Source organism: Oncorhynchus masou, chromosome 13 (assembly GCF_036934945.1).
Source record: "Oncorhynchus masou masou isolate Uvic2021 chromosome 13, UVic_Omas_1.1, whole genome shotgun sequence".
Classification (NCBI taxonomy): Eukaryota; Metazoa; Chordata; class Actinopteri; order Salmoniformes; family Salmonidae; genus Oncorhynchus; species Oncorhynchus masou.
In genome coordinates, this window is record NC_088224.1 from 74765483 (window position 1) to 74789727 (window position 24245).

Below are 24245 nucleotides of genomic sequence, written 5' to 3' on the forward strand. Positions count from 1 at the left end.
CCTCTTTGCTTTTGATAATTAATCATTGGCTTGGCTGAGAGGCAGTCATTTGTGCCCTAAGTGCCCCGTACCTTTTATACAAAAACAAAGCAGACCTGTCGCCCAGTCTTTAAACTCATTAACATGAGATAGAATTGGCTACTTCGTCATTTTGTCCTCGCATCTTCCTGGAACAGAACCTCTAATGGCTGTATTTCTGATCACAGCAGGAGAGGAGCCACAGAGTTAAATGAGGGGTACAACGCATGGCACAATCTACGCCCAAATCAAAATATGAGATTGAATATTGAGCGCTTGACAGATTAGATATTGCTCCTCCCCAAATGTAAATCCATTGTCCTTCTAGCATTTTCCAGAACAATTTCTATCTTGTCAGCAATTCTCAAAGACCAGACAATTATATGACAGTGCTACGATAGAATAAGGCCCATCATAAAAATATTGCTCATTGACATTCTTCACAGTTATAGTGTTCCCCTATATAGGTCCATGGAGAGTTATGCCTTGTGTGCTGTGTATTGCAGCATTTCAAAGACAATTATGTGTGTGAATGAAAAGTACAGAACATTATACTAGAGTTGTATCATATTTTAGTGCTAAAGGACATTGTGCGACCACTTTTCAAACAGTCAACTACAATGAGAGAGACTGTGATTGAGTGGCTACTTTAGGAACTATAGTGCAGTAGCCCTGTTGTAGAGATCACGTATTGATTCTGAACAATGGTATTTGGAAGGTGCAGGATTAAAAGGTCACCGTGGCAATGTGGACATGGCTGTCATATTTGATAATGGTGGTAAGGGAGATGACGATTTCTGTCAATGGTTATCTGTTGGGACATACAGTAATGTAATGCTACAATGGGCGTCTACCCTTTTGTTCTTCGGCGTTAGCAGTAAATGGCTATCTGCTGTACCGTGCCTCCAGTTAATTGGGGAGGTGATGATTGTCAAACACTAATCAAGGAACCTTAATGTTTTGGTACATACAGTAATTGTCTATCTGCTGCACCGTGCCTTCAGTTACATAGGGAGGTGATGATTGTCAAACACTAACCAAGGAACCTTAATGTTTTGGTACATAAAGTAAATGGCTATCTGCTGTACCGTGCCTCCAGTTACATAGGGAGGTGATGATTGTCAAACACTAACCAGAACCTTAATGTTTTTACATAGGGAGGAGATGATTGTCAAACACTAACCAAGGAACCTTAATGTTTTGGTACATACAGTAATTGTCTATCTGCTGCACCGTGCCTCCAGTTACATAGGGAGGTGATGATTGTCAAACACTAACCAAGGAACCTTAATGTTTTGGTACATACAGTAATTGTAATTAAGTACATATAAGTACAATGGGCTTCCATTGGTCCAGTTCAGTACTCGGCTACCAGTTGCACCTTGCCCCTATAGTTACGTACAGTACGTAGAATGCTAACATAATGGTGGAAACTGATGGCATTTACCGTGGTGGTTGTGGCGTCTCCCACACAGTAATCAAAGTTTTCCTGCTAATAGCTGTTGTGTTGAAGATGATGAAGAAAGCACTATGCTTCGTAATCCATTTCTCTTTGCTCTGATAATCATTTGCCATCAAAACATACACAAGAGAGGGAAAAGATTTCTTTGGAAACAAGATAAAGGCCAAAGTCAATTGAACTTGTGTTCCTGATTTGAAAGGCCTCAGAGTCAGGGTCAGTGATACTGCTGACATTTCTCAAATCTGTAGAAAACAGTGGATGCATCAGAGAACAGAATTTATTTTTATTTGCCTTTCATGAAAAAAAATACCACAGTATGCCCTCCAGAAATGTTAAGTGGGAGACTATTTTCTAATGTGCATATTTAAGTCTGAAAAGACAGATAGGAGCTTGGAGGCTGAAACACCAATGCAGAAAATGTCAAACAAAAACCCAGAGAAAATAAAATTACAGTCTGAGTCATCATTTATTTACAATATATTAAACTGTAATGCAAAATTACTCATAATAAGTGGTCATTTTGTTCAATAACGAAAATAAAATATACTATTTTGAAAGCTAGCATGAATCAGTACAGATATTTATATAAATATTAATGTGTACAGTCAGCAATGTTATGTTGGCTCATTTCTTTGTTTTGCCTGGTGTTTACATGGTTTAAGAGTATCATAAAACAAGATCAAAAAACAGTTTACAATTTCTTTTAAAACTCATGTTGACTGCATAGAGCAGGGTTTCCCCAACTTGGTCCTGATCCCCCTCCACCCCGGGTGCAAGCTTTGATTATTTGAATCAGCTGTGTAGCGCTAGGGGCAAAAACCAAAACGTGCACCCTGGCAGGCCCCAAGACCGAGTTGGAGAAACCCTGGCATTGAGGAAAAAGGTGTGTCTTTAAAAAGCATGTATAATACAAACGCACCAAACTTCTCCCTTCACGCAAAGTATCAACAGAATCCTTTCAGCCCCACTTGCCATGTACAGGTGGATAATACACATTTTGGCAGGCCTGCTCAATTCATTAACGCTAATTCATAAATACTAAAGAGACAGCCAAAGGGTTCAATGTAACACCACGCAACCGTAAAAGAATGGGTCTTTAATATCTTCCTGGTTAAACTGCTGCTCTGTTATGAACAGTGGCAATGGTTCAGGACAGAATACTGATGAATCCTACATGACAAATAGGCTTCAGAGACACTGAAATGGATTTGAATGCCTTATATCCAGTTTACAGAGTGGTGATGCAACACAGGAGGATTTAACATGCGCGTTGAGGAACCCAAATCCTCACCATGTGTAATCCAATATGGTTTATCAGAAAAAGAAAACATGTTGGTGTTGAAGTATATATAAACTAAAGGCAAACCACCATAAAGCATGGTGTTCAATATCGTTCCCTTTGGAAAGCAAACATCAAATGGAGAGAAAAATATGAGTGAAAAGCACGAGAACAACAACAACCACAACGACAGAGAGAAGAAAGAAAAACAGCTGAGCCAAAGACTCTCACCCCAAAAGCATTTCTGCAAAGTACTTAGTTCAATTCAAGTTGAAATAAAAGGCAAGGCATTTCATTGGGTATGCTACGCTCCAACCTCCTGGAAATTCATTTTCTTGATGGCAGGACTCTCGAAAACAAATGATCTTCTTTCAAACATCAAAACAAAAAGATGGAAAAAAGAAGAGAAGGGCTAAACTTTCATCACAAAGCCGTTTGGTGCTGCAGCTCTCTTCTGTTGTCTTCCTGTTAGGAAACATTCTCCTGCTAAAACAAGCAATACAAAACAAACAGATGAGCCGATGAAAGCGTCTTCTTTCAGGGGGGTGGCGCCGCGCTGCAGCCAGAATCTAAGCACAGCTGTAGAGGACCCTATGTACTGTATATCAGCGGTACGTCTCCCAAAAATAAACTCTGGTCTTTTTACCAGGACTCAGATAAGCAATAACACAGTGTACACATATACTTGATAAGCAATAACACAGTGTACACATATACTTGATAAGCAATAACACAGTGTACACATATACTTGATAAGCAATAACACCGTGTACACATCTACTTGATAAGCAATAACACAGTGTACACATCTACTTGATAAGCAATAACACAGTGTACACATCTACTTGATAAGCAATAACACAGTGTACACATCTACTTGATAAGCAATAACACAGTGTACACATCTACTTGCAACAAAGGCTTTTTGGTACTTATTTCCTCTGTCTTTTTTTGTCAGATTTGTTTTCTTTCTGGTCCCCCGATGCAGTGATAAAACACAAGGGAACATAGCTAGTTCTTTGGCTCAGTAACAACCATGATGACGATGACAGAGTCTAGGAAGTAGGAGACGATGGCACCAGCCAAGCAGCAGCTGTCCTCATGCAGCCAGCAGAGACAGGAGTGACAAGAAATTATTAATGGAGGTGCTGTTCAACTGGCGGGGCCAGATCCAAGATGGAGACATTGTCACATGTGACTGCTTTGTAACAGTAGAATAATAATGATAGTGTATAGTATCATTGCCATGTTGCAGGGTTAGAAGAACAGTAGAGTGGTTGTGTGTGATGACAGCACCACAGGGGCCCTCTCAACATGCAGGGTTTGTTGGCTGGTGTGTGAACTATGTTGTCTCAGAGAGCTTGTCTTCGCTGTTACTGTTGTTCAGGTAGCTGCCCCGTGTGTTTCTGGAGCGGTAGGACCCTCGGGACACACCACCTTCTTTTTTTTCTTCCTCTTCTTCGTCAGATTTGTCAAAGCAGAACCGTCTTCGGCTAGGAGGACTGGAGGGAGAGAAAGAATCAATGACAGGTCCTGAGGATAGTTACACAGTGGAGCATGATCATTACCAAACATTGATCAAATGTTCTTATCTTTTATGTAATGTTACACATATTGTGCTTCAACCAACTAAATGTGCACAAACACATGGACGGATGCATACTACCATAGCTCTAGTTATAAAACTACATTTTTAGACACAAAAAAGTACACTTATTCCACAGAGAGCATGTGATGGAGTATGGTTCTGGTTTGTGGTTGAATTAACCTGCTATGCACTGTGGCTTCCTCTCCAAAAACAGAACAATGGCATACCTACCGTGCACTGCCTGGCCTCACAAGTGTAGAACAATCAAATACCATTCAGTTTAAAGAAAAAAATACCAGTGAACCTTTTTTCACTCTAATGACTTCTAAACAATAGAGCAAATCTTCCGTATGAATCGTTAGTAGACCAACTCTGACGTACCCTCTCTCTGTCTTTAGATATTCTACCTGCCTACTGCTACTGCGTGTTTCAACCTGATTTAACATTCAAGCCCAGTTAAATTATGCAAACCTAGGGTTAATTACTGTCAATCGTGCATCTTAAATGTACTTGCTGCTTGTGTAAATCGATGCAGTGGGTCTAATTACGGCCAGAGTTAAGGGGGTTGGAGGGGGAAATCTATGGTGGCCGTCGTAATTGACGACACCTGGTATTTTCTTATTTCCGGCGCCATAAATCAGGCTGACACTTGGGTGGAGAACTAGCCAGCAGCACTATGGGTACATCCACGTGAGCTTAGCCTTTTCCTAGGCTCTAACATCCCTGCTACTAGGCTCGCCGACATTGTAATGCATCCACAACAAGCTTATACCCTTCTCTCTCTATCTTTCCCCCCAAAATACCATAATGGAATTACAGCAGTGCAAAGCAATGTCACAACTGCCATTGAAGAGATGTAAATTGTAATTGCTTTCGGATGAGCTCCTGTGAATTAAGGACCTCAATTACTTCAATTAGTATTTAGGGATGGAGTGTAATTAAAAAACAAAAATGTCTTAAGATGAACCAAGTGAAGTTTGAAGCCCTAACAGGAATAAGTAAATTAAGTCAAAGTGATGTATTATTCATAACACAGCTGATGTTTTCAAAAGGTGACTGGGTTAGATTATAAAGGGGGGGGGGGGTCCTGCTGAATGTGAGACTCAGCAGAAGAGGATTGACTGAGGAAACTCTCTCTGTGGTTGGCATCATCACACCATGCAGTAGACACAGTACACACCAGGCAACACCTACTGCCAGCCTCAGTCACTGTCCGGTCTGTACAGATATTTCATCATCAGGTTGTCCACTTTCTTCTTCCTATTCTTCTCCTCCTTCTTGTTAGGAGGGGGCCGCCCCTCAGCAGGCGTCCCCGCCTCCCTCTCCCCCTCTGGGCTAGAGGCTTGGCGGCCAGGGGCTCTTTTCACGCTGTTGGTGCTTTTGTAGGAGACGGTGGAGGCACCTGAACTGGAGCCAGACTCTGAGTCAGACTCTGAATCTGAGGATGAGGAAGAAGACTCCTTTTTGGACTTCTTGTCCTTCTTCTTGGAGCTGCCCTTCCTGCTGCGGCGGTCATCATTGGAGCTGTCTGACTCGGAGCCGTGGCCCCTCCTCTTCTTCTTCTTCTTACCTTGGCTCTTCTTGCCGCTGTTGCGACTGTGGCTGCGGCTGCGACTGTTGCTGCGACTGTTGCTGCGACTGTGGCTGCGACTGTGGCTGCGACTGTGGCTGCGACTGTGGCTGCTCAAGGACTTCCTACAGTCTACAGCCGACGCGGACCGTCTCAGACTGCTGGTGCTGCGCCCGCTGTCCACCTCCCGGTCGCCACTCCCCCTGACACTAAGCACACCCTTCCTGTCATCCTCTGTATCATCCTCTTTCCTCCCTGCCTCGGCCTCTGAGTCTTCCAGGCTGGTGCGTTTGAACTTGATGGGTTTGAAGTTCAGCACCTCGTTGATGGCCTTCTCCAGGTCGGGGTCCAGGTAGTTGCGGTGGCCAACGGTGGCCGGCTTGACGTCCGAGGTGTCAGGGAGCTCGTCATCATCTCTGTAGGAGGAGCGGGCGTGTGGCGGGGGCATGGACAGGCTGCGTCCCGTGGAAGAGTGGGAGCTGTAGGCCGAGGTGCGCTCGGTGAAGACCACGCTGTGCCCGTCCTCCATGTCATCAAACTCGCTCAGGCGGCAGCTGCGGAAGTCAGATATGCGTGAGTCAGCACAGCTCACACTGCCAGGGCTCCTGCCCCCAGAACGGCGACTGAGAGAGGTGCTGCTGCGGCGGCTCAGGGGACTGGGAATGGTGTCGTCTGGGCTCAGGCCACGGCACGTGGTAGCGACGGAGGCCCGGCTGGGGACCATGGAGGACACGGTGGACTCTTTGTCGAAATCTCCCCAGCGGCTGTCCATGCCCATCCTAGCCCTGCTGGTGGCTTCAGTGTAGGCCTGGGAGATAACCGAGCCACGGCCATCATCGTTCCCAGTCTGGGACTTCCTCCAGGAGCTGGAGCTGACTGAGTAGGGGTCATCCTGGGGTAAGGAGCCTTTGGGCTTGGCCTTACGGAAGGAGGAGATAGACTCCTGGGACTCCTGGTCATTCTTGAGGGAACTGAAGAGGGAGCTGTCATCCCCTTTACCTCCGATGGAGTCATTGATGTTGGAGCGCTTCCTGTAGCTCAGGGAACTCATCACAGACACCGGCCTGCTCTGATCTACCGCTTTCTCTTTGCCCTCTTTCCATTCCTTACCCTCTTTCCACTCTTTCCCTTCCTCTGCATCTACGTTTACGGCAAATCTAGACAGAGGATGGAGGCAGGAAGGAGGAGAGAGAGAGAGAGAGAGAGAGGGAGGAGTGGCAGGACAGAGAAATGTTGATGTACATAGAGGAAGTGGAAGAGGAGGAAGAGAAAAATGATAGATGGAATTACATACTTAAAAGGAGAGAGATGAATGATACTTAAAACAGGAATTGGGTGAGCAACAGATTGAAATCAGCAGGAAGAAAGTAAAGACAAGTAGATAGAACAATGATTCAAATGACTGTGGGGTAGAGAATGCCTGTTTGGATTCACAACGCAAGATGGACACAACAAAAACAAGACATGTACTGACGGGAGAAAAACCCTCAAACAACTGCTGTCTTGTCCTAATCAACTCCTTTATGCAAAATCAAAGTCTCGGTATTTAAATAGTTTTGTATGGGGGTATGCATTTGAATTTATTGTATGTAAATGTTACACAGAATTCTAGTCAAGCATCTCATTGTGGTGAAATATGTTGAGTGATTCAGCAAGGGTGCTGGACACACACGTCCCAATTTTGTGTGTGTGTGTGTGCACGTCTTAACCAACACACAGAGCTGGGATCAAGGAACTGAGCTGTTCTGAAGAAAGGGAGGGTGACCGTGGAGACACACAGTTAAGAGAGATTTAAAAACTCTTTAAAAGTTGTTCAAAGTTGTGAGTGGCTGAGGGGGGGGGGGGGGTTGGGACAGTTAAATATTCTGGTAAGGAGACAAATCTAGGGCAATCGAAGCTATCAGCTGGCAGATACATCCATTAATCTCAGGGAGAGGGGAGAACGGGAGAGAGGAGGTGAGGGGGTGTAGGTATGCATGCCAGCTGGCATCCGGGCATGTCGATACATCTGCCAGGGAGGCGGCTGTCATCAAGGCAGTGACAATAAAAGACAAAGAGGATAAAGGAAACACCAGTAATAATAATAATAATAATAATAATAACACCCCTCTATGTCTAGCCAAGTGTTCCCTTCCAATTGTTTTATCTGCATTGGAGGCTAAGTGATAGGCTGGACCACGTAAAATCCTGATAGGGGGTGACTGGATACTAAAACCAATTTGGTCTGCTTTGTAAGCAGGGGGAATGTGCGCATGTGCGTGTTTGGCAGTGGTGAAGATAGGACCCATGGGGAAGGAGGAAGGGGGTGCCATACTGACCTGGCGCTCTTGAGGCTGCCGTCATCTGAGAGGTTCTTGGTCGAGCCTTTGTTTTTGGACAGCCAGGACTTGACCCCGTCCACACGGTCTTCCACCTCCGAGTCAGATGAGTCTCCCTCACTGTGTGGAGGGGAGGGATAAAACACAACATCAGTGGGAGAAGAGAGGAGTAGAGAAAAGTGAGGTGGGGAAGAGCTGAAAGAGTGATAGAAAAAAGGTATAAAGAGGAGGAGATGGAGGGATGGGTGAGAGAGATGGAGTGAAGTTGAGGAGAGAATGATGGAGAGAAAAGAGGAAACGACAGGGAGAGAAAGATTCTATATTGTGTTACTGAGGAACCTGAGGAGGACCACATCTATTACTTTGGAAGAGAAGACCGCAGAAAACCACATGCACTAGATCCTAGAAGACCTAGGAAACTCCCCCCCACACTGGTTATCACTGTGGCCCTGTGGTTAGTCGGAAATGGGGCACAGTGTGTCGCCCAAAGAGGGCTAAATTCCATTCACTCTGATCCAAAGCCACTCGAGTTAAGACAGAGCACAAGGAAAGAGACCAGGAATGGGATGAAGTGGAAACTGAAGAGAGTGGGCACAAAATGGAGAGATTTTCACTTTCATCGCTCTCACTTATCTATTCCCTCCACAGTCTCACAAAATTGCAGTTGAGCTCTTGACAAAATGATTTGGTGCACAGCTCGGTTGTTGAGCTGTTTTCTCTCTAAATTATCATTACGGCGTCGACAGCCCACTGCTAAGCGTGAGGAGAAATGGAGGGTTGTTAGAAATTTGACACGGTTGAAAAGAGCATGACACTCATTAAGTGCCGTCAGAGCCCAACACTCATGTGGTGCTGCGAAATTAAGGTGTTACAGCTTAATAATAAAACAGAGACATGGCTTGGGGGTGGGGGGGGGGTCAAAATACCCTTTAATCTGCTTTTAAAAACCTATTGTCTTGCTGTGGAGTAGAGAAAAAAAATAGATTTTCAACACTTTATTTTAATTTTATTTAACTCTGTTTTAAACTGTACAATAACTTCAAATACTAGGCACTAAGATGGCAGTGTTAAGAAGGGAAGGGTTGGGAGTCGAGATAAAAGCATTTCTCTAGGAGGGAGGCTGTAATCAACTTTGTCTAATAGACCAGGCATGGCCTGCAATGTGGGGAACGTCAGTGAAAATTGTTATTGTGAGTGAGCGGCTGGCTGTCTATGGCACAGAGGCCTTGTCAATAAGGGGAGTAAACAAAGAGTGAAGGAGCCCTGGGAAAAAGGAGCTAATGTTAGCTAACCGGAGCAGACAATTCCACAGCTGTTTACTCTTCTCGTCTCCTCAGAAAAAGAAAAAACAAAACAGGTGGATTTGTGTGTTTGTTGGGCTTTGCGAGTCAACACCTGACCAGCCTCTTAAGATTAGTCTTTTATCCGTTCACTTATCTGGCAACACACTGCTTAAAAGAACTACAGCCGCTCGAGGAATACTAAGAGCACTGATGTTGCTTTGAAGAACTACAGCCGCTCCAGGAATACTAAGAGCACTGATGTTGCTTTGAAGAACTACAGCCGCTCCAGGAATACTAAGAGCACTGATGTTGCTTTGAAGAACTACAGCCGCTCCAGGAATACTAAGAGCACTGATGTTGCTTTGAAGAACTACAGCCGCTCCAGGAATACTAAGAGCACTGATGTTGCTTTGAAGAACTACAGCCGCTCCAGGAATACTAAGAGCACTGATGTTGCTTTGAAGAACGACAGCCGCTCCAGGAATACTAAGAGCACTGATGTTGCTTTGAAGAACGACAGCTGCTCCAGGAATACTAAGAGCACTGATGTTGCTTTGAAGAACTACAGCCGCTCCAGGAATACTAAGAGCACTGATGTTGCTTTGAAGAACTACAGCCGCTCCAGGAATACTAAGAGCACTGATGTTGCTTTGAAGAACGACAGCCGCTCCAGGAATACTAAGAGCACTGATGTTGCTTTGAAGAAAGAAAAAAAGGCTGCTATTTTTTCTCTTGACCTTGAGAAGTTCCCCAGGGCAAAATTACATGAGCTATCATTATGCAAAATCAATGTCGAAACCCTCTCTACAAAATAGTCATAATTCCATTACCTCATGGAGAGAATTTCCTTAAGCACTCATTTTTTAATTCATTTATACAAGTACAATCCTGTTGAGATTCAAATGTTTTTTGGGGGGGGAGACCTATCCACAACTTGAAGGATGTGCATCACTTTCCCCTTGTGCATTTTGTCCAAGGAGGAGCCAGTGGGTAAATGGAGGCGATGTATTCAGATCAGAGGCCTTCCCTTCCCGGGCCGGGGCCAAACAAAACCGACGGGATGACGGACCCTTTGTAATCGAGCGCTTCACACATGGTGACACACACAATTTATATCTTTGACCGCCATACCATTAGTTAAGCCGTGCCGAGAGCCCAGGGGAGGCAAACAAACACAGCGTGTGGAGGGAGACATTAATTGTCTGTGACAATCTGCCTCCAGTGGTTGTACATCTCTGTTACACACTATTACATTCATCATTAGCTCCTATGGACCCTCTTCTGCTTCCTCCGCCCTGCTCCTCCTTGGTGTCCCTGGGTGTTGATTCCCAGAATATTGGGGCTTTTATTAGGCACTTCAGCCTAGACAGCAGCTCCCTATAGGGGTTCAACCCAGCCCGCCAGGCATACACATCTGTTCAAAACCTATTAAGACACATATGCTGGGAGAATTGCTGTGATCTCCAATGCCAGATTAAAAAGGGGAGATTGTGACGCAGGTTTGTTTTGTTAAAGCGACAGGAAAATGATATCATCCTGATGTTGTTCATTTAGTCTAAAATGACTTGCCGCCTGTTTCGTGATCAAACAACAACAGACATGGATTACATTTCCAATCTATTTGAAAACAGAAATTAAAGCATAGCATGTTGAAATAACTCAATTCTGTGTCAATCAATAGTCTCCAATTACTTCTATGTATTGTGTGCGTGCCCATCTAAACGTGCCCATCCAAACAAAACATGTATCAAATCAGTAGCTATTAATGCCATATTACTATTACTGCCTAGTGCTAAAAAACAAAGTGTAACGACGTTCTTCGTTTGTCGCAAGAAAGTCGGACCGAAATGCAGCGTGTTGGTTACTCATGTTTTTTAATGAAACAAATAACGATTACAAGAAAATACAAAACAACAAAACGGAACGTGAAACCTATTACAGCCTATCTGGTGAACACTACACAGAGACAGGAACAATCACCCACAAAATACAAAGTGAAACCCAGGCTACCTAAATACGGTTCCCAATCAGAGACAACGAGAATCACCTGACTCTGATTGAGAACCGCCTCAGGCAGCCAAACCTATGCAACACCCCTACTCAGCCGCAATCCCAATAACTAAAAAACCCCACTACGAAATACAACAACATAAACCCATGTCACACCCTGGCCTGACCAACTAATTAACGAAAACACAAAATACTAAGACCAAGGCGTGACAGAACCCCCCCCTAAGGTGCGGACTCCTCTGGACGCACCTCAAAACCATAGGGAGGGTCCGGGTGGGCGTCTGTCCATGGTGGCGGTTCCGGCTCGGGACGTGGACCCCACTCCGTAAATGTCATAGTTCCTCCCCTTTGCGTCCTGGGATGATCCACCCTCGCCGCCGACCATGGCCTAATAGTCCTCACCCAGAACCCCACTGAACTGAGGAGCAGCTCGTGACTGAGGGGCAGCTCGGGACTGAGGCAGCTCGGGACTGAGGGGAAGCTTGGGACTGAGGGGCAGCTCGGGACTGAGGGGCAGCTCGGGACTGAGGGGCAGCTCGGGACTGAGGGGCAGCCCAGTACTGAGAGAAAGCCCAGCACTGAGAGGAAGCCCAGAACTGAGATGAAGCCCAGCCAGGCAGTTGAATCCGGCAGATCCTGGCTGACTGGCGGATCTGGAAGCGTCTGGTTGACTAGCGGATCTGGAAGAGTCTGGCTGAATGGCAAGTCTGGAAGAGTCTGGCTGACTGGCGGATCTGGAAGAGTCTGGCTGACTGGCGGATCTGGAAGAGTCTGGCTGACTGGCGGATCTGGAAGAGTCTGGCTGACTGGCGGATCTGGAAGAGTCTGGCTGACTGGCGGATCTGGAAGAGTCTGGCTGACTGGCGGATCTGGAAGAGTCTGGCTGACTGGGATCTGGAAGAGTCTGGCTGACTGGCGGATCTGGAAGAGTCTGGCTGACTGGCGGATCTGGAAGAGTCTGGCTGACTGGCAGATCAGATGACTGGCAGATCTGGAAGAGTCTGGCTGACTGGCAGATCTGGAAGAGTCTGGCTGACTGGCAGATCTGGAAGAGTCTGGCTGACTGGCAGATCTGGAAGAGTCTGGCTGACTGGCAGATCTGAAAGAGTCTGGCTGGCAGATCTGGAAGGGTCTGGCTGACTGGCAGATCTGGAAGAGTCTGGCAGACTGACGGCTCTGGCTGCTTCATGCTGACTGACGGCTTTGGCTGCTCCATGCTGACTGGCGGCTCCTTGCAGACTGGCAACTCCATGCAGACTGGCAACTCTGGCTGCTCCAAGCAGACTGACAGCTCTGGCTGCCCCATGCAGACTGGCAGCTCTAGCTGCTCCATGCAGACTAGCTGCTCCATGCAGACTGGCAGCTCTGGCTGCTCCATGCAGTCTGGCAGCTCTAGCTGCTCCATGCAGACTGGCAGCTCTGGCTGCTCCATGCAGACTGGCAGCTCTAGCTGCTCCATGCAGACTGGCAGCTCTAGCTGCTCCATGCAGACTGGCAGCTCTGGCTGCTCCATGCAGACTGGCAGCTCTAGCTGCTCCAATGCAGACTGGCAGCTCAGGCTGCTCCGAACAGGCAGGAGGCTCCGGCAATGCTGTAGAGGAGGAAGGCTCTAGAAACGCTGAACAGGCGGGAGACTCCGACAGCGCAGGAGAGGGAGAAAGCGCTGGCTGCGCTGAACAGGCGAGGCGCACTGAAGGCCTGGTGCGTGGTACTGGAACTGGTGGTACTGGATTGAGGACACGCACAGGAAGCCTGGTGCGGGGAGCTGCCACCGGAGGACTGGTGTGTGAAGGTGGCACAGGATGGACTGGACCGTGAAGGTGTACTGGAGAGCCTGAAAGCAGGACTGGCACAGGACGTGCAAGGCTAGGTAGGTACACAGGAGGCCTAGTACGTGAGGCTGGCACATTTTTCACCAGCCGACTAACACGCACCTCAGGACTAGTATGGAGCGCTGACCCAGGTGCCATTAAATCCCCGACACGCTCCGTCGGACGAATCTTGTACTTAAAGCACCAAACTAGCAACTCCCTCATTACTCTCTCCTCCAATTTCCCCATTAACTCCTTTACAGTCTCTGCTTCGCTCACCTCCAACACCGGTTCTGGTCTCCTCCTTGGCTCCTCACGATAAACAGGGAGAGTTGGCTCAAGTCTGTCTCCTGACTCAGCCACTCTCCCTCTGAGCCCCCCCCAATACATTTTTGGGGCTGATTTTCGGGTTTCGCCCCCCGAGCCGCCGTGTCTTTCTTTTCGACTCCATTCTTCTATAGCCCTCTTCGCACTGCTCCAGCGAATCCCAGGCGGGCTCCGGCACTCTCTCTGGGTCGGCCGCCCACCTGTCTATTTCTTCCCACGTCGTATACTCCAAGCCTCTGCTGTCCATAACGTCCTCCCTTCGCTGCTCCAGCTGCCTGTTAACACGCTGCTCGGTCCGTGTGTGGTGGGTGATTCTGTAACGACATTTTTCGTTTGTCGCAAGAAAGTCGGACCGAAATGCAGCGTGTTGGTTACTCATGTTTTTTAATGAAACAAATAACGATTACAAGAAAATACAAAACAACAAAACGGAACGTGAAACCTATTACAGCCTATCTGGTGAACACTACACAGAGACAGGAACAATCACCCACAAAATACAAAGTGAAACCCAGGCTACCTAAATACGGTTCCCAATCAGAGACAACGAGCATCACCTGACTCTGATTGAGAACCGCCTCAGGCAGCCAAACCTATGCAACACCCCTACTCAGCCGCAATCCCAATAACTAAAAAACCCCACTACGAAATACAACAACATAAACCCATGTCACACCCTGGCCTGACCAACTAATTAACGAAAACACAAAATACTAAGACCAAGGCGTGACACAAAGTACATGGTTATTATGATTCAATAACAAAAACCCTGGAAAGAACAGCTGGGGTCTCCCATCCAATTAATACCTAAGTTACATGAACTTCCCAACACTGTATTCTCTACTGCAGTGGTTCCTAAACTTTTTATAGTCCCGTACCCCTTCAAACATTCAACCTCCAGCTGCGTACCCCCTCTAGCACCAGGGTCAGCACACTCTCAAATGTTGTTATTTGCCATCATTGTAAGCCTGCCACACACACTATACGATACATTTATTAAACATAAGAACGAGTGTGAGTTTTTGTTACAACCCGGCTCATGGGAAGTGACAAAGAGCTCTTATAGGACCAGGGTACAAATAATAATATAATAATAAACAATAATTCTGCCCTTTATTTAACCATCTTACATATAAAACCTTTTGTTAATCGAAAATTGTGAATAATTCACCACAGGTTAATGAGAAGGGTGTGCTTGAAAGGATGCACATAACTCTGGAATGTTGGGTTGTATTGGAGAGAGTCTCTGTCTAAAATAATTTTCCACATAGTCTGTGCCTGTATTTAGTTGTCATGCTAGTGAGGGCCGAGAATCCACTCTCACATAGGTACGTGGTTGCAAAGGGCATCAGTGTCTTAACAGCACGATTTTCCAAGGCAGGATACTCTGAGTGCAGCCCAATTCAGAAATCTGGCAGTGGCTTCTGATTCAACTCAATTTTCACAGAACCGCTTTTTGCAATTTTGACGAGGCTCTCTTGTTCAGATATCGGTAAGTTGACTGGAGGCAGGGCATGAAAGCATGAATCCAGTTTGCGTCATCCATTTGGGGAAAGTACCTGCATAATTGGGCACCCAACTCACTCAGGGGCTTCTCTATATCACATTTGACATTGTCCGTGAGCTTGAGTACATTTGCTCACAAAACATCATACAATGATGGAAAGACCTGTGTGTTGTCCTTGTTAATGCAGACAGAGAAGAGCTCTAACTTCTTAATCATAGCCTCAATTTTGTCCCGCACATTGAATATAGTTGCGAAGAGTTGGGGTAATCCTCAATTCAAATCATTCAGGTGAGAAATAACATCACCCATATAGGCCAGTCGTGTGAGAAACTCGTCGTTGTGCAAGTGGTCAGGGTAGTGAAAATTATGGTCAGTAATGAAAACTTTAAGCTCGTCTCTTACAATAAAAAAAAACGTGTCAATTCTTTGCTCCTTGATAACCAGCGCACTTCTGTATGTTGTAAAAGCGACACATGGTCGCTGCCCATATCATTGTATATTGCAGAAAATACACAAGTTCAGGGGCCATTCTTTAACAAAGTTAACAATTTTCACTGTAACGTCCGAAACACCTTTCAAGCTGCCAGGCATTCCCTTGGCAGCAAGAGCCTCTCAGTGGATATTGCAGTCTACCCAAGTGGCGTCAGGAGCAACTGCTTGCACACGCGTTACCACTCCACTATGTCTCCCTGTCATGGTTTTTGTGCCATCAGTACATATACCAACACGAGCAGCAGCTACGTTTGGCTACATACGGACCGTTATGGGAATTCCCACGAGAGAGTAACAGTTAATGTGATTGGATGTTAACTATTTGACAAGGCTACCTGTATTTGACATTGTGTTGTTATTTCGCTGAACACGAGATAGTTGACATTTTATTTTTGTCAGTGAAACGATGCTACTCGGGCGAGAAAACTCCCCCAAATGTATTGTCCCGTTGGAAAATAAATGGACGGTTTGAAAATGTGAAGGAAAAAAAGAAGGAAAAAAGTAAAGAAATAAAATGCACATTTTTATTTGGCGGACCCCCGACGGCATTGCGCGTACCCCTGGGGGTTTGGGAATACCTGCTCTACTGTAATGTACAAGTCCGTCATTAAAGGTAGCGAAATTACGTTAACACGAGCAGCACCACAGATAATGAGATGTGAGATGCAAGACTTCGCTCTCAGACAGTCACATACAGTGTCTGTGCATGTGCACGAGTTTACTACATGATGTCCACAGGACCAAAACAGCGGAAAAGTTTAACCTCGCGCTTCAACGCTCTTTGTTGTTGCCGAAAATGACCGTCTACGTCATCTACGTCATTTTGCTGAGTCTACCTTTAACATTCAGAATCCTTTAAAAAGCTTTAACAAAAAGCAGCACTTTACACAATACTGCTTAACAAGGGTTTAACAGCAGAAACGTCAGTGACTGCTGTAAGGGAACATTGACATGGGACTGAAATGGCACAGAGCCAGAGGTTAACACTACGTGTGAGCTGCTTCCCAGACTAGCAAATAGCTTTTTGTAAGACATTTGAGGGTCCTGCATTATATAGTGAGTGTGAAAGATTGATGAAGAACACACCCTTCGTCTTTCCGTCGTAAGAGGCAGACAGTCACGTCTCACATCCACCCCAGAGCAAGGCTCTGAAATATTCAGTAGGCCCTGAGAGCAGGGGGTGGCCGCTGGGCACATTACGCTGTTCAAACAAGGCATAGTGGTGTGCGACAGAACCCCGGAGGTCCAAGAACTGAGCCCTGGGGGACACCACAAGGACTGACCAGCAACACATTTACCCAGCGATGGATGCTTACTACACTGTTAGGTATTATGTGTTACCCTCAGTTGAAGGGGTTACTGGATGAATAACCACACAAACACTCTGGGGAAGGGGATGTTTCATGCTTGGTTTAGAAAAGCATGTTGTCAATGGCATTCATGCAGTTCAGCATGTGGCGTCATGCAGTGAAGAGTGGAGCAAATTAGGTTATGGGGGAATAGCTAAGCCCTGGAATAACGATGCAGTATCACTGAGCTTGTTCGTTGAATGGTATCCCATAGTTCAGTCCTTATTCAGTGACATATGAACTACGTCATAAGTCCTAAACTTGAATTTATATGAGATGGCTTGAACATTGACAATAGATTTGCTGCTTGATATTGCATCTTTTCCAGTGAAGGGCAACAGACTATTCCAAAACAGCAGTTAAAACACACAATGTCAGACATGAGCTCCAGTTCCTCACGTTTTGTTCCTTCTTTTCTGATACTTTGTCACCATGTCTTGTAAACTGGTCATGATGAAGGATGACAGACAGAGACAAAGAAACAAAGAATACAAACACAAAACAAACAAAAGAAAAGTGAGACAGGAAGTTGGTAGGTACAGTCCAAGTAAACCAAAAGAACGTGATGAATAGGATAATGGTTGAAGGATCTACATCCTAAATCATTGTGGATATCATGGCTGGTGGTGATGATGATGATGACCATAGAGAGCCCCATTAAGTATTTTAATCCCCAATGCTATGATGACGACCCTGTGGTTCTATTACAGATATTTCCTCCCAGTGGGAGTGATTCAACCGCTGCCTATTGCACCCCACATCATCCTGATCCACATCCTGTTACCGCATGGAGAAGAGTACACAGTATACTCAAACCTGACTCACAGAGCTATTTACTTCTGGGAGGAAGAGAGGGAAGAAAGGCCTTCTCCCCGGGACTGCACTCATAAACAAACCAGGCTTGGAGGGAGCACAGAGCGAGTAACTAAATAAGGAATGTGAGGAGACAGAACTCGATTTCACTGACGTAGCTTTAGCTAGCCGCCTATCTCATCAAATACAGGAGTAATATTTCAATTTAAAAAATGCCCGAAAATTAAGCCCTGCAGTTTTCAGGGCATAAATCCTTCAGAGTGTGTGAATAAGAAATGACAGACTCTGGGGAGAGTTCTCTGATCGCTTTATCCAAAGCCTCTTTCAATGGAACATCCATCCTGACTGGGTCATTCTCTCTCCATCTCCCTCTGCTGCAAAGTTTATCTACAGTTTAACTGTGTAACAGTAGCTACTCTATATGCTGAGTGCGTGCTCTCTTGCTGACACTTGCTGTCATGAGAGGACATGAGGTAAATTCAGCAATTCTATTAAGTGAATATGTTCGGGCACTAAATAGACAACTATACCTGTTGATGAGGTCCTCGTTGTCGTCACTCTCCATCTCATCTTCGATGGCAGCCTGGAGGTCACCAATCCTCTTGAAGGCTAGTTTAAGGTCCGCCTGCAGGCTCTGATTGGCTGCCTCCAAGCTTTCAATATCCATTTCCTGTTGGAAGAGAGTGAGAAAATCTAAGCTAAGGTCCCAGCATTACACCTACATCAAACCATTTCTGAAGTCTCTTTGTCAGTCTCATTTCCCTGAATGTCTAATACTCCAGAACAATGCAAGGTTGATGGGAATTGCAGCCGTTATTTAATATCTTCAAAGTGCCCCACTTTAAAAAGGCAGTCTGTACACTGTCCCAGTCCCCTCGGCCCATTTGTGACTTTGGGTCTTACCAGCTCATGTTTCTTGCGGCTGGCCTCTCCCTCCTTCTTGGCCAGCTCTCCCATCTCCTCCTTGATATCTCTGATCTGTCTCTGGAGCCGCTTGTTCTGCTCCTTCTCCCGGGTCTCGCTGGTGCTGCGGTGATCCCGCTCCTCTGTTAGCTTCTCAAGGTTCTCCTTCAGACGGGCCACCAGGCTCTGAATGACCAACAGCAGACAGGGACCGTGTTAGAAGAACCACTGTACTGACAGCCTATAGAGTATCTGGCACAGGTCAGAGACCTTATCATGCATACAGCTATGAGAGATACTCCATATCTAAAAGGGGATTCAGGTGAGGAAAAACCTACACTTCCTTGCCTTGAGATATTTCCCCAAATAAGGGCAAGAAACTTGGCCTACTCATTAAATAGTGGTTTCAAATGACATGGGTAGCAAAAAGACATGGCTAAATACGACCTTAAAAGCCCTTCTTACTCTGGATGCATCTTTCCCAAAGCTGAACAATGCTTAGTCAGTCTTTCTATTATTCCAGCCAGTGCAGAACATTGAAAGATAGGAATTATCTGAGAGAGTTAAAGCAGTGTGTCTGGCTGTCTGCACATTGCTGGTAATTACAAGTCTAAAAGTTGCCAAAATGAGCAAAGATGCATTTGTCAGAAGGGGCAGAAAATTGATTAAAAATGTTCCCTGGCTGTGTGCGAACAGTAACCTTTATCCTTCACGTAAACGTTTGTCGCAGAATGTAATTTAAAACTGACAGAATAACAAATTATATTGTGGAGTGAATAGAATATGAGCTAGTCCGATGACGAACAGAGCAGATGTTCTAACTAACTGTGATATGCTTACAGTCCGAGCTAGAAGAAGGTTATGTGAGGCTGAACACAGCACCGAGGGGACAAAAATTGCATGGTATAACAGAGGTGGGTGGAGGTAGTGGGAGTCAATCGTCTTGAGGAAATGGTTTTCATTTCCTCCCCCAAAAAGTTGCCCATTCATCCCCTAGCCAATTCTTCCGCAATGACCTTCCACCCCCCCCATACACACGTGCTGGGTAGGCTGCTAGACAAAAAACAACACTCCTCCTCTAGAATGCCCCTCAGCCCCCCTGACTGCTCTCACCTCCAAGCGTTTGACCTGTGTCTTCTCAAATTCCATCTTGGTCTCCATCTCTCGGATCTTGGCCTCCTGCCTGCTGACCAGAGACTTCTCCACCATAGAAGTCTCCTGGAACTCCAGCTGGCTTTGCAGTGCCGAGAGCTAAGAGTGAAACACACGATTAGGAACATACACACAAGGCAGAGTTTTAGAATAAACAACATACTGTAGCAGCAATAAAATGATATGACAGTATATTATGTATATACAGTATACTGTATTTACAGTGCATTCAGAAGTATTCAGACCCTTTGACCTTTTCCACATTTTGTTTCGTTACAGCCTTATTCTAAAATGGATTGAATTGTTATTTTTTTCTCATCAATCTACACACAATACCCCATAATGACAAAGCAGAAATAGGTTTAGATTTTTTTCATATTTCAGAAGTATTCAGACCCTTTACTCAGTACTTAGCTGAAGCACTTTTGGCAGCAATTACAGCCTTGAGTCTTCTTGGGTATCACGCTTGGGTACAAGCTTGGCACACCTGTACTTGGGGAGTTTCTCCCATTCTTCTCTGCAGATCCTCTCAAGCTCTGTCAGGTTGGATGGGAGCGTCGCTGCACTGCTATTTTCAGGTCTCTCCAGAGATGTTCAATTGGGTTCAAGTCCGGGCCACTCAAGGACATTCAGAGACTTGTCCCGAAGCCATTCCTGCGTTGTCTTGGCTGTGTGCTTATTGTCCTGTTGGAAGGTGAACCTTCTGCCGAGTCGGAGGTCCTGAGCGGTCTGGAGCAGGTTTTCATCAAGGATTTCTCTGTACTTTGCTCTGTTCATCTTTCCCTCGATCATGACTAGTCTCCCAGTCCCTGCCACTGAAAAACATCCCCACAACGTGATGCTGTCACCACCATGCTTCACCATAGGGATGGTGCCAGGCCGGACGCTTGGCACTCAACCCAAAGAGTTCAAACTTGGTTTCATCCGACCAGAGAATTTTGTTTCCCATGGTCCTTCTTGTGCCTTTTTGCAAACTTCAAGTGAGATGTCATGTGCCTTTTACTGAGGATTGGCTTCCGTCTGGCCACTATCATAATTGTTTTTTATTTAACCTTTATTTAACTAGGCAAGTCAGTTAAGAAGAAATTTTTATTTATAATGACGGCCTACCTCGGCCAAACCTGGACCACTGCACTACGCGGAAACCCACAAAGGCCTGATTGGTGGAGTGCTGCAGAGTTGGTTGTCCTTCTCGAAGGTTCTCCCATCTCCAAAGAGGAACTCTGGAGCTCTGTCAGAGTGACCATCGGGTTCTTGACCACCTCCCTGACCAAGGGGCCCTTCTCCCCTGATTGCGCAGTTTGGCCAGCTTTAGGAAGAGTCTTGGTGATTACAAACTTCTTCCATTTAAGAATGATGGAGGCCACTGTGTTCTTGGGGATCTTCAATGCTGCAGACATTTGTTGGTACCCTTTCCCAGATCGGTGCCTCGACAAAATCCTGTCTCAGAGCTCTATGGACAATTCCTGTGACCTCATGGCTTGGTTTTTGCTTTGACATGCACTGTCAACTGTGTGACCTTATATAGACAGGCGTGTGCCTTTCCAAATCATGTCCAATCAATTGAATTTACCTCAGGTGGACGCCAATCAAGTTTTAGAAATATCTCAAGGATGATCAATTGACGCAGGGTGTACCTGAGCTCAATTTCGAGTCTCATAGCAAAGGGTCTGAATATTTATGTAAATAAGGTAAAAAAAAAATGTAATATATTTTCTAAAACCTTAATTATGGGGTATTGTGTGTAGATTGATGAATAAAAAATGTTTTTAATACATTTTTGAATAAGGCTGTAACGTAACAAAATGTGGGAAAAGTAATGGGGTCTGAATACTATTCGAAGTGCACTGTATATATAAAATGTATAAAAAAATGCAACATGTAACAATTTAAAATATTTGACTGAGTTACAATTCATATGAGGAAATCAGTCTATTGAAATACAGTTGAAGTCAGAAGTTTACATACAACTTAGCCAAATACATTTAAACTCAGTTTTTCACAATTACTGACATTTAATCCTAGTAAAAATTCCCTGTTTTAGGTCAGTTAGGATCACCACTTCATTTTAAGAATCTGAAATGTCAGAATAATAGAGAGAGAATGATTTATTTCAGGTTTTATTTCTTTCATTACATTACCAGTGTCAGAAGTTTACATACACTCAATTAGTATTGACAGAGCTGGTGTAACTGAGTCAAGTTTGTAGGCCTCCTTGCTCGCACACTTGCTTTGCGATTTGCCAAAGGGAGTGTGGGGGAAAGCCTTGTAGGCATCTCAAAAAAGGCAAGTAGTGGTGATCTAGTGTTTTTCCTAAGCGAGTACTAGAGTCAATGTGTTGATAAAACTTTGGTAGCGTTTCGCCAGCTACAATAAATGCGGCCTCAGGATATGTGGTTTCCAGTTTGTATAAAGTCCAGTGTAGTTCCTTCAGGGCCGTCGTGGTATCTGTTTGGGGGAGAAGGCTGTGACTATAACTGAAGAAAATTATCTTGGAAGGTAATACGGTTGACATTTGATTGAGAGGTATTCTAGGTTGGGTGAACAAACGGACTTGAGTTTCTGTACGTCATCACAATCACACCATGAGTAGTTAATCATGAAGCATACACCACCGCCTTTCTTCTTCCCGGAGAGTTCTTTATTCCTGTCTGCGCGATGAACTGAGAACCCAGCTGGCTGTACGGACGGGGACAGTATACCCAGAGAGAGCCATAATTTTGTGAAACAGAGTATGTTACAGTGCCTGATGTCTCTCTTGAAGGACATCCTCACACTGAGCTGGTCTACTTTATCGTCCAGGGACTGAACTTAGCAAGTAATATACTCGGAAGCGGTGGATGACTAGAAGTCCACTCCAAACACCTCTTCTCTGCCGGCGGTAACTTGGAGCAGCCTCTGGGATAAGTTTGATTTCCCTGTGGGGTACGAACAAAGAATCCAATTCGGGAAAGTCATATTTCTGGTCGTAATGCTGGCTCTGATATCCAAAAGTTATTTTAGGCTGTATGTAATAACACAAAAAATGATCCGGGCTAATAATGTAAGAAATAACACACACACAAAAAAAATACTACAAAGTTGCTTAGGAGCTAGAAGCAGAGCTGACATGTCTCTCGGCGCCTTCTTGCTGATGGCCAGTTGGACGTACTGCCAAATTCTCAAAAACAACGTTGGTAGAGAAATTAACATTACATTCTCTGGCAACAGCTCTGTCGGACATTCCTGCAGTCAGCATGCCATTTGCACACTCCCTCAAATCTTGAAACATCTGTGGCATTGTGTTGTGTGACAAAACTGAACATTTTATTGTGGCTTTTTATTGTCCCCAGCACAATGTAATGATCATGCTGTTTTATCAGCTTCTTGATATGCCACACCTGTCAGGTGGATGGAATATCTTGGCAAAGGAGAAATGCTCACTAACAGGGATGTAAACAAATTTGTACACAAAATTTGAGAGAAATAAGCTTTTTGTGCATATGGAACACTTCTGGAATATTTTATTTCAGCTCATGAAACATGGGACAAACACTTTACATGTTGTATTTATATTTTTGTTCAGCGTATATTATGTTACCATATATGAATGCAACAGCCTACAGTAATAGTGCTAATGTTCTCAGAACACTACTAGTGTTACAGCCAACCAATACCTTAGGCCTGAGGGCTACTCTCTATAGCCACACCAAGGCCTTAGGCCTGAGGGCTACTCTCTATAGCCACACCAAGGCCTTAGGCCTGAGGGCTACTCTCTTTAGCCACACCAAGGCCTTGGGCCTGAGAGCCACTCTCTATAGCCACACCAGGGCCTTAGGCCTGAGGGCTACTCTCTATAGCCACACAAGGGCATTAGGCCTGAGGTTTACTCTGTGAGCCATGCACCCCTGTCATTGTTCTCGCCCCTGAGTGAAAAGTTGAAAACATCTCTACTGGGTGCTGTTCACATCTCAACATGGGGTCCAGATCCAGATGAACCTTTTTGTTCAGGAGTAGCCCGGCATCTCTCTGCAGAGCGCTTCAGTTTTATCATAATTCAGACCAGGAAAGGGCTTCAAACACATTGTTACAGGAATTTCATTTGTATTATTCAAAGCATAGAGCCGTGCACCAGACTGAATTAATTTTCATTATTTCTAAAAGTTGCTCCGCTGTTTCAAAGCAGACAAACTAAACTCATCAAAAAAAAGAAACGTCCTCTCACTGTTAACTGTGTTAATAATTTTCAGCCAACTTAACAAGATTCAACAACTGAGACATAAACTGAACAAGTTCCATAGACATGTGATGAACAGAAATGGAATAATGTGTCCCTGAACAAAGGGGGGGTCAAAATCAAAGGTAACAGTCAGCATCTGGTGTG

The 24245-nt window shown here is 45.2% G+C and overlaps 2 protein-coding genes across 8 annotated transcripts in view; both read right to left on the minus strand.

The window, feature by feature from the left end:
• Positions 1–1739: 1739 nt before the first annotated feature.
• Positions 1740–24245, minus strand: part of LOC135553047 (unconventional myosin-XVIIIa-like) — a 161086-nt gene continuing 138580 nt past the window's right edge. For 5 of the 7 annotated variants that reach the window (XM_064985113.1, XM_064985111.1, XM_064985110.1 and 2 more), the window contains 6 exons: positions 19844–19981; positions 18731–18916; positions 18358–18497; positions 17414–17458; positions 8236–8355; positions 1740–4261 (listed from right to left, as the gene is read on the minus strand). In XM_064985113.1, the coding sequence (XP_064841185.1) occupies positions 4102–4261; positions 8236–8355; positions 17414–17458; positions 18358–18497; positions 18731–18916; positions 19844–19981 (789 nt within the window). In that variant the 3' untranslated portion in view covers positions 1740–4101. The remainder of the gene's footprint in view (positions 4262–8235; positions 8356–17413; positions 17459–18357; positions 18498–18730; positions 18917–19843; positions 19982–24245) is intronic. The other 2 variants (XM_064985114.1, XM_064985112.1) reach the window with 1 other exon arrangement.
• LOC135553050 (uncharacterized) lies at positions 4269–7055 on the minus strand. The gene has a single exon (XM_064985122.1). It carries the CDS (start codon positions 6966–6968, stop codon positions 5550–5552), a length of 1419 nt encoding a protein of 472 aa, XP_064841194.1. The 5' UTR covers positions 6969–7055; the 3' UTR covers positions 4269–5549.